We start from the raw sequence: 15,847 nt of genomic DNA on the forward strand, positions 1-15,847 counted from the left end.
TAATAATAATAATTTAGTAACATAAATTTATTCATAGTAAAATGTACTCGTGGGCCATAAAAATAATTTGGCGGGCCGTATACGGCCTGCAGGCTGCCAGTTGGACAGCCCTGTATTAGAATACTAACAGATAAGCCCAGCATTGCTTGGGCAGAAAGTAATGGTAACGAAGATTATTATTGAAAAAATATAAAAGTAAACTCACGCCAAAATTGTATATACTTCTGATAAATAGCACTGAGTTCAGCGTTAACGTAAATTCTTCTTTTTACTGCAAGCAATTTTTGCCACACTATCTGTAGTTTCAGCAATGTGAAGAAAGAGTTTTTTATGTGAAGAAAGAGTTTTTTATGTAAAGAAGAATTTACGTTAACGCTGAACTCAGTGCTATTTATCAGAAGTATATACAATTTTGGCGTGAGATTACTTTTATATTTTTTCTACAAGCAATGGAAACTGTGAAAAACTCTTTCTTCACATTGCTGAAACTACAGATAGTGTGGCAAAAATTGCTCGCAGTAAAAAGAAGAATTTACGTTAACGCTGAACTCAGTGCTATTTATCAGAAGTATAAGATTATTATTATTAGATTATAGCCGATCTTACCCGTTTTCACCAGGTGCAAGAACTATGATAACCTTACTTAAATAAAATGATTAATTTTAAATTCTAAAATCTAAGAAAACTTGTTTGGAACATTATATTTCGAAGTTTACAAATTTGGAACAAATTTAAATATTCATTCAAATTCATTTATTTTGAATTTACTGTTTTTGGGTTACCTGAACAGTGGAAATGATAAAAATATTTATTAATTTCCAAAATGTATACTGTGTGCACCACTATTTACTTTCCTTCTTTATTATTTACACTTTTTTTATACTGATTAAAACTAACTCTCTCCTCCTTTTTCCTGGGAGAGTTGAATTTCCAAAAATCCTTTCTTAATGTGCATTCTCATGATATACCCTACTAAAATGCAGTCAAAAACGCAAAAAAAAAAAAAACCACATCTAAAATGACACAGTAGAAACTGTTTCTTAGGATAAGCCGTAATCCTCTTCCTCTCCCGCTGCGGGGGGAATTTTGAAAAATCCCTTCTTAGTGTACATTCTCATGATGTACCCTAACTGTGTACCAAATTTCAACTTTCAACTCCTAACCATTTGGGCTCTGCGCTTATTATTATTATTATCATCATCATCATCAACCCATCTCAATTATATTAAAAGATATTAGTAATATCCTTAAAGAGGTGCTGGATGTTTACATTAGGAATAGATAAATATGATATTTAGTTTTACTAAATTTACAAAGTATTGATGGATAATCTACACTAATCTATTTTCTTTAAGCAATAAAGCTTTTATAAAATAATATCAAAATTAATTAGTTTTAAGTATTATTATACTGATTTTTGCTGGGGATAAAATAGTTATGTATATATTATAATTATACAAATTGTAATCACTTATTAATCTCTATTAAGTCATGCATAAAATTTTTAAATATACATTATTCAAATGGTATCTTAAATTGCATTTATATCATAATTAAATAAATTATAGTAAATTTGTTAGTAGCATTATTAAAATAATGAAAACAGTAAGTAGGGTGTTTCAGGTTTGAATAAATAAATAAAAACCATTACATTATGAAATTATATGACGTTAATTGAGAATGAGTGATCAAAGAAAAGTAGTTAGAGTTAAAAGGTTTTATGTAACTTTAATTATTATTTTAAATTTATCTGCTTAAATTCTCTGATTAGAAATTTTTTATTGGAAGAGAAGTTTGTAATACTTTTTGGATGTTATTCATTAGTATAGATTTCATTTGTTATCATTTGTTAGTAATTTTATAGATATTCTAACATTAAATAAAATTATGCAGTAGATATTTTAGTAATTAGTTAAAAATATATTGCATTTATTACAAAAACACAGTAGAACCTATTTAAAAAGTTTATTTTTATATTCTGTTTACAAATCCTAAGTACAAATTTATCAGTATCTCATTAAGATGTTCATCTTAATGATATGCTGATATGAAGCACTTATAAAGATAAACAAGTAATTATTTATTGTGACATCATCACAATGCCAGGCTGCAATTTTTAATCATCTTTTAACTTAAAAAAAGTCACATGACTTCCAGTCTGAACCTGAAGTTCATACATAGTTAATCATTCAAGGTGACCTGCCCTTAAGCTTTCCATATTTGGTCTGAATTTTAGTGGTGTCTTTCCCCTGTACATCATACATCATAAGGCTCCTGGTAAAATTGAGCCATGCTGATCATTCATCTAATTCCATTCTGAAGAAAATTTTGAATTGATGTCACATGTAGGGATTGCAATTGCTGGATCCCTCATCCAGCAATCCAGCTGGATCCAGCGCATTCTTCAGCCTGCTGGATCCAGCGCTGCGGATCCGCAAATACTCAATTAACTTTCTAAATAATGGCACAAAAGTCTACGTTGTCGGTGTTGCCACTTTGCTAACTACTAGACTGCTACTAATTACTTACTCACTACTTTACTAACACTAATAATTAAATTACTTATAAATAAACTACACCTTTACCAATCCAGCAAAATTTAATAAAATAACGTATTCAATCGCTTTTAACGATCTTCCTTAGTTACAAAAGAGTACAACATTATAGAACATAAAATGTGTTCGGAATAAATATAAAAAGAATAGTGCTTAATTACATCCCATTTTTAAACAAGATACATAGATGTACTGCCAAATCTAATAATTTTTGCATTGTATACTGACGTAATCCCACTGTTTCCAAACTTTTAAAAAACGATAAAAAGAAAGAGGATCGGAATCCAACAACGGGTATATATTCGGTGCCTTTACACAACCAACGTTTCAATTCCAAGCTTGTTTATGTGGGTGCAACGATGCGCAGTTTAAAACAAAGGCTCAAGAGCACAAATATACAATCAGTAAGAACCTTGACAACACTGCGCTGGCATCATACGCAAGACAGAAGGATGTTAAAGTCCAATGGGATCAAGCGGCAATTATAAAGACGATGACGAATAAGCAAACAGTCAAACATCTTGAGAGATTGGAAATCTGCAAGGCACACATAGCAACTGGTTGTATAAACCATAGAGATGCAGACTCATTGTCTACCGCGTGGAGATCCTTTTACATTAATTAATGTTATCAACGGACAATGCTGGTTTTGTTGTTATATCTTATATTTTTTTTCCTTTTAGCTATTTATTTTGTTTATTTATCTATATTTTTCCGCTTGGGCGTTTTCCGTTAATTTTTATATTTATTCTGAACACATTTTATGTTCTATATTTAATGTTCTATTTTTTTGTAACTGAGGAAAATTGTTAAAAACGATTGAAAACGTTATTTTATTAAATTTTGCTGGATTGATAATGGTGTAGTTTATTTAACTTATTCTACTTCCAGTACATAGTTTTTATATACTTATAAATAACTACAGACTAATATATAGAGCCTATATAAGAAAACTGGTAAGACTGATAGCCACTTAGCTGCTGATTATCTGTCCTTACATTACTACAATATAATATATTAATATAAATTAATTAGTAAAATTACCTTTGCTATTATTTAACATAAAAATTACATTATAATTATAATCTAACTACACATTTAAAGTTAATTATCTGTATCTCCAGTGTTAAACAGAACCAAAGTTAAGTTTACTACCTAAATGTTTATGATTTATAGTAACCAGTTTAAATAATAAAAGCTTCTTAAGTATTTTAAAATAAACATTTTATTTTTTTAAAAAAAACCATAAATTGCTGGATGGATAGATAGATAGACAGATAACACTTTATTGCATCAAAAATACATCTGCGCTGGACACGTGCTGGATCCAGCTGGATTGAAAACACTGCTGGATTGCAATCCCTAGTCACATGACTTCTGATCTCAACTAAGACGTTCATTTACAGTTAATCAGAGCCTCTGGCCCCTATGCTTTCCATATCTAGTCTCGATTGTGTCTCAGACAGTGGGAATGTATAGGTCTGCAATTTGAAAATTGCAGCCCAATCACTTGGCTTAAAACCAGGGCCGGATTTACATAAGGACATTTGGGGCCGATGCCCAGGTCCCCCACAAAACTATGTTTAAACATAATTTTTTTTTTCTATTACTGCAACAGCCTAGTGTGGCCTAATCATGAGGGCCACAGGCAAAGAAAACCAAACCCAGGAAAAAACCTGTGTGTTAGGAGGTTCTGAAGGTGACCTTTACCCCTGTAATCGTCGTGCCCTCTCTACTGCTATGTGGGGGTGAGTGGAGTTCTGGGAACTCAGTCAAGGGGAAGTGTCTTTGTCACCCCGGGTTGTTACGTTAGTTGTGTCGTAACGTGTGTTATGTAACAAACGTGCATTCCTTCTTTTAGTCCGATGTTTCTTTGTTTAAGCTAGACACGACCCTTTCATTATATCCACATATTCTGACATGGTAGCAGAGCGTGGTTGATTTAAGGGTTTGATGATCGAGGCTTACCATATGAAACGGATCTAATTGGAGATTCAATTAAGTGATATATACTTGTTCGCTACGAAAGGCATAACCCGTTTGAACAACGAACAACGCCATGAATAGCGTGGGGACACAGCATTTACATAAACTGGATGATGGCAACTACGAATCATGGAAGTTACAAACGCGGAGTATACTTGTTTGTAATGAACTTTGGTCGTATGTAAATGGATCCATAGAAAAACCAGATGCTGATCCTGAACGAATAGATTGGCAAACAAGAGATGAAAAAGCTTTAGCATTAATCTTACTAGGCATTAAGCAGAACCAGTTGAGCCACGTAAAGAAGGCAGAAACTTCCAAAAAAGCATGGGATGAATTGGAAAGGATACATAAATCGAAAGGTCCAATTAAAAAGGCAGTACTATACAGACAGCTTCATCAGATGAAAAAGGGAACTGAACAACTAATGTCGAGACATGTAAGTGAATTTATGGAAAAAGCTGAACAATTAGAAGAAGCAGGTATCCCAATTCCAAGTGAATTACTATCTATAATGTTACTAAATTCATTACCCGATGAATACAAGACATTTCGAATTGCCATTGAGTCCAGAGACGACATACCGAAACCTGAATTGTTAAAAATAAAATTAATTGAAGAAGAAACAAGACGACAAGAGAAGCAAGAGTGTTTAGTCGAACAAAGTGCACTGTACATAGGATCGAAACAAAAGAAAAGTTCTTTGCGACAAAACTACCCAAAAGGAAATAATCGTTCTTCTTCACAATTCACAGGAACATGCTACATATGTAATAAACCAGGCCACCGTGCAGCTGAATGTAGAAGTAATAACAAATATTCGCAAAGGAACAATACACACAAAAAGAATGATGCCATGGCGGTCACAGTACAAACGGCCCAACCTCTAAACTCAACAGACTGGTGTCTTGATAGTGGAGCCACCGCACATATGTGTAGCGACCGTACGAAATTTATAGAAATAAATCAAGATATCCATAAAGAAATACAAACTGCAGGAAAAAATGCATTAAGATCCATTGGGACTGGAACAATTAATATAAACGTGCATGTCAACAACACCAAAAATATAATTAAGCTACAAGACGTGATAGCTGTTCCAGATTTGAGAAACAACTTGATATCTGTACCGAGAATAACAGAACATGGATATTCTGTCACATTCAAAAAGGAATCTGCAACTGTTACTCGCCAAGATGGTTCCATCGCCTTGATAGCAAAGAAAAGAGATCAGCTGTACGTAGTAGAAACTACATCTGACGCAGTATTGAATGCGGAAGAAAGTGACAATCTTCTGAGATGGCATCAACGACTTGGTCATCTAAACATCAACGATTTAAAGAAACTAGCAAGCAAAAAAATGGTAGATGGAATAACATTGAAACAAACACAAGATAGAATTGATTGTGAAACATGCTACAAAGGAAAGATTCATCAATTACCCTTTAAGTCGTCCAACACGAGAGAGAAAACTATACTGGGATTAGTCCATTCTGACATATGTGGTCCAATGAGTGTGGAATCCCTAGGCGGCTCTAAGTATTTTGTGACATTCATCGACGACAAAACACGCTATGTCGAAGTAGCAATGCTCAGACACCGATCTGAAGTACTCAATGCATTTAAACGATACAAGGAAAGAGTCGAAAACGAAACTGGTCAGAGAATAAAAAGGCTTCGTACTGACAACGCAAAAGAATACTTATCAAAAGAATTTACTAATTATCTTGGAGAAAAAGGGATAAGGAGGCAGTTGACAGTTGAGCACACTCCTCAACAAAACGGAGTAGCCGAACGAGCAAACAGAACTCTCGTTGAAATGGCGAGATGCATGATGATTCAATCTAAGGTACCTCAGAGTCTATGGGCAGAGGCTATCAACGCAGCAGCCTATATAAGAAATCGTTGTCCCACCAAGGCCTTAGAAGAAGAAACCCCATTCGAACTGTGGACTGGAAATAAACCTTACGTTGGATTTGTAAGAATCTTCGGTAGCAAAGCAATCGCTCTGAAAAAAGGACAGAAAAGAAACAAATTTGAACCAAAGGGAAAGGAATACATTCTAGTTGGGTACTCACAAGAGTCAAAGGCATACCGACTGTGGGAGCAAGGCACTAAAACTGTCATAAAAGCTCAAGATGTGCGTTTTATCGAGAAATTAGAAACCAAAGACAGACAGGACTTGTTTAGTGCACCTTTACATTTAACACCAACCATGAAAAACATTGAAGTTGATGAGAGTAATGTTCCTTCCACTGATACACATGAAAATATTCCTTCACATGATGATGAAACACTAGATCCGCAGCCACTAGATCCTCAGCCAAAACGCAAAGCGGATCGCCCACGATTAATTAAAAGTGAAAAACCTGGAAGACCAAAGAAGGTGTATAATGAAGTAGCAGATATCGCAAAATGTGACGATTTGCCAGATCCTACAAGTGTAAAAGAAGCATTAAGCTGAGAAGATAGAGAGGAATGGTTAAATGCCATGGATTCAGAATATAAGTCCTTAATGGAAAATAATACATGGGAATTAGTCCCACGCCCAAAGGACAGAAAAATAATTTCAAATAAATGGGTATATAAAATAAAAAGAAAACAGGATGGCACCGTCGATCGCTATAAAGCCAGGTTAGTTGCATGTGGATATGAACAGAGAGAAGGAATCGACTTTGAAGAAGTATTCGCACCAGTAGCAAGATATGAAACGATCCGAGTATTCCTCGCTGGGTGCGTAGAGAACGAAATGCATGTACACCAAATGGATGTAATTACGGCTTTCATACAAGGTGACTTAACAGAGGAAATATATATGGAGCAACCAGAGCACTTCAAAACAAAAGCAGGAGACGATAAGGTGTGCCGATTAACTAAACCCTTATACGGATTAAAACAAGCAGGACACGAATGGTACAAGCAATTAGACAGCTACCTCCTAAGCATAGGCATGAAGAGAACAAGTTCCGATCCTTGCGCTTACACTCAAAATGAAGGCAGAGACAACATTGTCATCATAGTTTATGTTGATGACATGCTAATTGTCTCACGCAACTTAGAGATAATAAGAAAAATCAAACACATTCTTCAGAAAGAATTCAAAATGAAAGACTTGGGTGTAGCAAGTGAAGTTCTCGGAATACGAATAGAAAGAGAAGGGACCATCGGACAGATGAAACTTACACAAGAAAAGTACGCTAAAGATCTCCTAAAAAGGTTTAATATGCAAGCATGCAGACCAGTTGCAACACCCATCGAATCAAATCAAAAATTAACAAAAGAGATGGCTCCACAGTCAGAGAGTGAAATGAATGAAATGAAAGGAAAACCGTACAGAGAACTTATCGGGGGACTCCTTTATCTGGTGAATGCCCACATCGACATGCCCAGATCTGGCATTTGCATCTCGACATGCCCAGATCTGGCATTTGCAGCTAGCATGTTAAGCCGTTTTTGCTCTAATCCAGGTATTGTTCATTGGAAAATGGCCAAGAGAGTACTGCGATACATTCAAGCAACTGTAAATTACGGCCTACATTATGAGAAGTGCGATCAGAAGCTGTGCGCATATGTGGACTCAGATTGGGCCAGAGATATTGATGACCGGAAGTCTTCATCAGGTAACATGATAATACTAGCGAACGGACCTGTCAGTTGGCAATCAAGGAAACAAAAATCTGTTGCGCTTTCGACGATAAAAGCGGAGTACATGGCCCTATCCGACGTGACCAAGGAAGTCATCCACATGAGAAGGATGCTAAGAGAAATGCAATTTGAAAGTTATGTCAATACGCCGACGATAATTTACTGCGACAGTCAAAGCGCAATTCAGCTGAGCAAAAATACCGTTCATCATGAGAAAAGTAAACACATTGACATCAGGTATCACTTCTCCCGTGAAGCTCAAGAAAAGGGCGAAATCAAGACAAAATACACCCCTACCACAGAGATGAAAGCGGATGTGCTAACGAAGGCTCTCCCGAGAAGTAAACATGAAGCAAACGTCAAGCTTCTTGGACTAAGCAAAACCTAGTTAGAACCACCGGGAACTATTTACAATAGTGAAGCCAGTCAACACGACGTATGTGTATGTGTATGTATTGTACTGTACGTATATATATATATATATATATATCACAATGGATGCGAGTGCTTGTTAAGAAAAATTATCAAATGATTAGTATCAGTGTATACGCAGACTCCGGGCACACCGATAGAGAGGGTGTTAGGAAGTTCTGAAGGTGACCTTTACCCCTGTAATCGTCGTGCCCTCTCTACTGCTATGTGGGGGTGAGTGGAGTTCTGGGAACTCAGTCAAGGGGAAGTGTCTTTGTCACCCCGGGTTGTTACGTTAGTTGTGTCGTAACGTGTGTTATGTAACAAACGTGCATTCCTTCTTTTAGTCCGATGTTTCTTTGTTTAAGCTAGACATGACCCTTTCGTTATATCCACATATTCTGACACTATGAAACATCAAAAAATTTCGGGAAAAAATTTTACATAGGTATTTTTTAATTAAATTAAAATAATTAGTTTTACACAATAAAATATATGTATGTTTACAATAACCTTAATTTTAAATGAAATTTACAACTTCCTAATTGAAATCTAGTTGAAAGTACAGTATTTTGTGTAAATTTTCTAAATCATCAAATTTGCATACTCTTAAAAGGGAGGCCCCACCGAATTTGTGCCAGGGCCCCTGGATTGGTAAATCCGGCCCTGGTTAAAACTATAATTTCTCAAAGAACTATTGATTAAATTTTAATAAAAAAATCATGTATATATATTTTAAACTTCATTTAAATATATGCAAAAAGGATAGTTTGTAGCTTTGGCTACACTTGACTTTGTAAGTGCATTAAATAAGGTTGATTTTCCATGTTTCTCACCAAGCAGCAGAGTTAAATGTTACATTCTGAGTACATTTAACTCATAATTTTAAATTTATTACTATTGAACTTTATACCTATGTTCATAGAGGATATTCCAAGCATTTTAATATATAATATAACATCAACAAATGTCTAAGTTTTGAAATATATTTATAAAAACCCAAAATTTTAAAATTTTAGGTTTCTATAAATATACAGTCAAACCTGTTTTTATGCGCTCTTTTTATGTGCGATTTTTATTTGTGCGATTTTTTTAATGCAAATTTTTAATTTGTGCGGTATAGTTGGCGACTAGTCTCGTGCGATTCGTCATGTCTTACGTTGACTTATTATAGCTAAATAAACTTATTATAGTAATATTATTGCATGAATATGCGAAAAATGAAATAATTTACTTTTTAAGTCAACAAAACACCACCTGGACAAAAATATGTAAAACAGACGATAGACCAGACGATGCAGTCAAGTGCTGACATCTGTTGTCAATAAATTCTATTTCGTACGGTTTTGAGTTATTTTCTATGTGAGACTTTTTTTATGCGGTTCCTGTTGACCGCATAAAAAAAATATTTTTTAATTGTGTCGCGAAAACTATTATTTACAGCCATTCGTGAAGTTTCGTGAGATTTTTTTTATGCGTTTTTTTTAATGCGGTCCCTATCCCCCACATAAAAACAGGTTTGACTGTATTTATTTTTCAATTATTACAGATGTTAAAAATCAAATGCATATGTGATAACATCATCTTTAAATATTTTATTCTTTCAAAATATTTTTCTTATTTATAAAACATCTAAAATGACTGATTTCAACTAAAGTTAATTCCTGTACAATGTGCGACTACTACTTATGCAAAATTTGAATTTTGTCATTCTCAGTCATTCAAAGTTGGGGGAGGTATACTTCCCCCCCAACTTTTAGGCCTAGGTTTAAACTCACATAAATTGTGTGATAATGAGGGTTTTGATAATGTGATTTCCTATAATGTGTAATGTTTCCCCCACATTGTACGGGACTCCACTATACAGTGGGTGATCAGTTAATGAACAGATCGGTTAACGAACAAATCAGATAATGAACACTTCACTGAACAAACATAAAAAGAAGCAACGGAAATAGCAAATACCAATTGATTTTCCTTTGTCTTCAGGTAACAATTTGAAATGTTTTGGAGTGTGGGAAATGTCGACATCGATGCTCAATTCGATATATACTGATCAGATAGTATTCCTCAAACTTTGAAATACTCCCTTGTAATTCCAGCCTTTCATTTTTCTGACAGAAACAATTCTTTTACAGTATTCGCGAGACTGTTGGGCGGGCACTTGTTAATTTTTCTGTCAGTTTTTATTTTTGAATGATGAGAGTATAATAGCAAAGGTAGAGAGTGGGCAGAAGCAGGGCTGGATTATCGAATAGGCAAAGTAGGCAAATGTCTAGGCCCGTAATTCGGAGGGGGGCCCGGCTTCATTAGCCATTGCCTAAAAAAAAAAAGTCAACAGCCATCCGTGTGTCAGAAGTAATCTCTCCCACGAGATCTCTCGCACCATGTAGAAATATTCCTAGGGCCGCCTCTCATAGTAATACTGATGTATGGTTATGATTTATTTTCTAAATTTAAACTTATACGTCGCGACATCGCATATTTGATGTAGCGTTCAAGTTGCTTGAGTGCAAAGTTATTACAATTCAATAGTGTTTTATAAAACAGTTAAAAAGAGTGACACTATGGTGTGACTTGGGGTGACACCACGATATCTGCACCGGGTGTCACCCATGCTAGCTACGCTAATGTCACATTATATAAGATTTGTTTAGAAGTAACTTATTTAAATGAGACCCCAATTTAAATTTAAATTTTTAAATTTTGTCTAGGGTCTGCTAGAGGCTTAATCCGGTGCTGGGCAGAAGATGTCTGATGTTGCTGAGCAGTATGGCTTGAACAAATCTACAGTAGGGTGCAGTTCAATCTTATCTAAGAAAGATACAGTATAATCAAGAAGACTGAAGCAATTAAAGGAGTAACAAAAGTCACATCTGAGAAATGAAGAACATTGAAGAGTTCATAATGGGATCTGAAACTGATCTGACGTCAGAAGAATGCCAAGAACTCTTGAATGAAGAACACCAAGAAACTTGGCAAGATAATATGTTTTTTTCTGAAAAAGAGGATTAATACTGATATCTGCTATTAAAGATCTTTTGAAGAAGTGGGAAACGTCAGATCAACAGTCTTAAAATGGCATACAAACCAGGTTGAGGTTAATAGGCTTGGGGATCTCTACAATTACAATGCTATCAATTACTTCTGAAAATCCTGAAGAAGAGAGAACAGCAATCGACATTAGGCAGATTCTTTAACCCCCACAAACAAAAAAACATGACTAATAAAAATGGAACACTGTGTATATATGTATTTTTATTATTACACATAAATAAATGTAGTAAGAAAGTACAGTAGAGCATCGATTATCCGACTTAATTGGGGACGACTGGGGTTGGTCGGATGACTGAAAAGTCGGATAAACGAAAAGTATGAAAAAATACATTATTAGTATAGTGTATTAGGCCTGGTTTAAATACTAGCCTCCCTTTCATGGTCGAGCTAGTGCTGCCAGCTAAAACATGCAAAAATTTAACAAAAATAATATTAAAGTAGCCAAGACATAACCAAATATTGTAGCGCCACATCACTAGTGAACATTTGAATTTGCCGACTAGAACGCCGTCGGTTAATTGGGGGTCGGATAATCAATGCTCTACTGTATATATTTTTTTACTTTTTGAGGTCTCCAGAACGAATTAATCAAATTCCCACAAAAACCTATGGTAAATCGATAATTGGTTACGAACAATTCGGATAGCAAACAAAGTCTTGGAACGCATTATGTTCGTTAACCGATCACCCACTGTACTTTCAAATTAATGATGCTACTTACATCTAAAAACAATATGTTCCCCAGGACTCACACCTATCTGTCTTTTTGATAAAAATAATAACAAGAGATTTGTGGTTTAATATATAGGTATTATTCTGTCTTTTCCTTCCAACTTATCTATATTATGTGGGTGATATTTTAGTGGATTAAAGAAAGAATTTTAAACATTTCTTGAAAATTTATAGATTTTTTATTGATACATAATACCTAAGTGATAAATAATGCACTATTTCAATTTGTATACATTAATATAAATTCTCTAACATTTTTATTGTTTAATAAACCTTACAAACAGATTCTACTGTATTCTTACTTTTGGATTTGAAATATTTTTCAAGAGATTGAATGGTGATAATATGTCTGAATTACCTACCATTTACTTTTCATTTTCTTTGATCATCTCTCAATCAATATCAGTTTAATTTCATAGCTAATAAGTAAGCTATTTATTTCTAATTAAGAAAAAACAAATTTTTTAAAACTAAGTCTAAGAATAAAACATATTAAAATAGGTTTTTTTATATACTATTAATAAATAAAATACTAAATAATTAAAATTTCATTATTTAAAAATTTAAGTATAAAAAATATTAAATATTTTTCTAATCAACATAATTTTCTACATAAAAGCAATAACATATTACGAGGAAAGCAAGCAAGGACATGCAAATCTATTTAAACAAACAACTACAACTAACAAAACAAATCAATTTTTCTCCTAGAAAATAAAATCAACTTAAAGATTAGACAATCACATATATGTTTGCTTACAGAAACAATAATTAATTACATACAAAACCATTTTCATTAGTGAATACGAAATAACTAATATTTAAAAAGCTGCCAATAAAGCAACTAACTACTAAATTTTCAATTTTTTAAAATAATTATTTATAATAGTAAGCATTAAATAGAAAAAAATTTTATGATTAAAAAAAATTTCACGAAAGAATAATTTTAAAATATATGTAAAATTATTAAATGCGTATGCATGTAAAATTACTATTTCTACATACAGCAATTTTTATTTTAACAGTAAATATATATAAATTGTTTCTTTATAAATAACAAGGAATAAATCTCCATAAAAATATACAAAATATGTAATACAGATTTAGAAAAAAGAAAACAATAAAAAAAATTAATATAATAATAAAAATTTCTAGTACATTATCAAATTAATTTGATAGAGTTTTAGATTTGAGTCAAAAATAAATTAAAAATATATTCATCAATAAATTAATATTAAAAATCTTTAACATTAAAGTAAACAAATATGCAGAAGTAAAGTAAAAATAAGAAAAAAGAAACAAAAGAAAGAGCAGTGTAAAGCTTCCCGAATATCCCTCAGGCAAGCAAACTGAGGGTATACCTGTGATGGCAATCTTTGCTGACCACTTGCAAGTCCCTTCCATGATGGAACTCTCACCCTGTTGCAGAGCATCAACATGTGTATCAGGATCAACACCAAATGTCAGCCTGTAACACGACACATCAACATAACATCAATACACCACATTCCCGGCATGCTGATAAGAAGCACATAAACCAAACGCACCGAGAGAAAGCACAGGCAAATCACATTACCATCACCACTGCCACTGCACACCACTACCATTGCCATTGGCACAACCTACCTGAATGCACACATCATACCTACCAGTTATCGCTATTTTTGCTGACCACTTGGATGTCCCATCTAGGACACTCTGTTTGACGGCTTTCATGTGCCCCGCGTGACTCTTTTTATCCACGCCAAAGACTTCCCTGTAGCCAGACAAATATATCAAACAAAGCTCAAAAAGATTATCTATCTACCTATAGTGAACTACCTATAGTGACTGTTTCAATACTTAACACTTTGAGTGTAAAAGCTTTAATCTATTTCTCTTCAGATGAAATGTACTAAATCAAAGGCTTATTTTTTTGTTAAAGAGGAAATGATTTCTTTAATTTTAAACTATATTTGTATAATCTTCTCAGTTCCAATAAAATTATTTCTATCATAAAATTATGGTGCAGTTTTATGTAGTAATTTATTTTTTATGAAATAACATATAGAGAAATTGAATAAGATTAATTCATATAATTTAAAATTTTCTGTAAAAAATTTAGTTATATACATGTTGAAATCTTGAAAGACGTTAGCAAAATTATAGCCTTTATAGATAACAAGATGAAATGGATTCAATTTTTAAAACATTTTCCTATTTCTGAACATATATTTCTTTATAAATTATTAAAAAAATACATTGTATTATCAGTATATTTATAAAAAATTTTAAAAATAATGAATTACATTTCCTTCACTCAAAGTGTTAAAACAATAATTTATTTTGTATAAATTTAGAGTTAAAAATTCATTAAATATTGGAAAAACAAATGTTTTCTTTCTTCTTCATTTTAAATACTTGCATTTTTTAATGGATTCTTGAGAAAATTACAGTTTCTTTTTTCAACACACAAGTTATTAATAATAATGAGAAAAACTTTGTTAATGACATTAAAGCAGCTTTTAATGTTGACGACAGAGTTTTTCATCATTATTATTATTGATGGTTAATGCCTTGATCATACATTTACCTGTATCATTAACCAATGGATTTTAATGTAAATTGAAAAAAAAAACAATCAAGAACAATTAAAATAGATAAACAGCTCATTTTATTATATACTTTAGGATAAGTTGCAAATTTTTCAAGTTTTGCATTTTAATATAAATAAATGTTTCTATTAATAAAAAGTATTATTTTCTTTGTTGCAAACACTATAAAATATTATTAATATTTATATCTTCTTCTTTGTTCATATATTTTTATTGTTGTTATATGAATTTTTTTCTAAATACAATTTTAAAAAATGCATGTTCTTTATATATATTTTTTTTCTGTAAACAGTTATTATTTGATATTTAATATTTAAAAATTGTAATATAATTGTATAAAGTTATTTTTTGTCTACAATTGACCTATATTTATATAAATTTTTGTTTGCCACAATCTACATTTATAATTATAGCATCATATAAAGATATTCAGTTTTAAAATTTCTTCAAAGTTCTAAGAGAAATTTGTATTGTTTTTAAATTTATGTTTTTCTGTAAAATGCAATCCCTGAAGAATGTTGCTACATAAAAAATGCTTAAAGTTCTTTACATTTTTAAGATTATTATTCTTTAAACATTGGTAAAATTAGTTATAGTTATGATATCCTTGTATGTACAGAAATATGATTTTTAAGTAGAAATAATTAAAGTATTTTGTAAACCTAAGATAAATCATAGCTTACTTAGCATTATCTTGTTATCTTGAATATTTGAATTATAAATAATTATTATCATAATATGAATTAAATTACACACACTGCTTAATCATGATATGCATTGTTTATTAATAACATACCATATTTCTTTGACTAAATCCTAGGAGTTTATTTTTAAAACATAAATATCCTTCAGGATTTTATCAAGGCT

General features: G+C 32.5%; 1 protein-coding gene across 5 annotated transcripts in view; it reads right to left on the bottom strand.

Annotated features, from left to right (window-relative positions):
• Positions 1 to 15,847, bottom strand: part of unc-13 — a 347,436-nt gene that overhangs the window by 75,288 nt on the left and 256,301 nt on the right. For 3 of the 5 annotated variants that reach the window (XM_067268874.1, XM_067268872.1, XM_067268875.1), the window contains one exon: positions 13,748 to 13,854. In XM_067268874.1, the coding sequence (XP_067124975.1) occupies positions 13,748 to 13,854 (107 nt within the window). Of the gene's footprint in view, positions 1 to 13,747; positions 13,855 to 14,035; positions 14,143 to 15,847 lie in introns of all 5 variants that reach the window. The other 2 variants (XM_067268873.1, XM_067268876.1) reach the window with 1 other exon arrangement.

This window comes from Centruroides vittatus, unplaced genomic scaffold, assembly GCF_030686945.1.
Source record: "Centruroides vittatus isolate TY-2023 unplaced genomic scaffold, ASM3068694v2 contig_341, whole genome shotgun sequence".
Lineage (NCBI taxonomy): Eukaryota > Metazoa > Arthropoda > Arachnida > Scorpiones > Buthidae > Centruroides > Centruroides vittatus.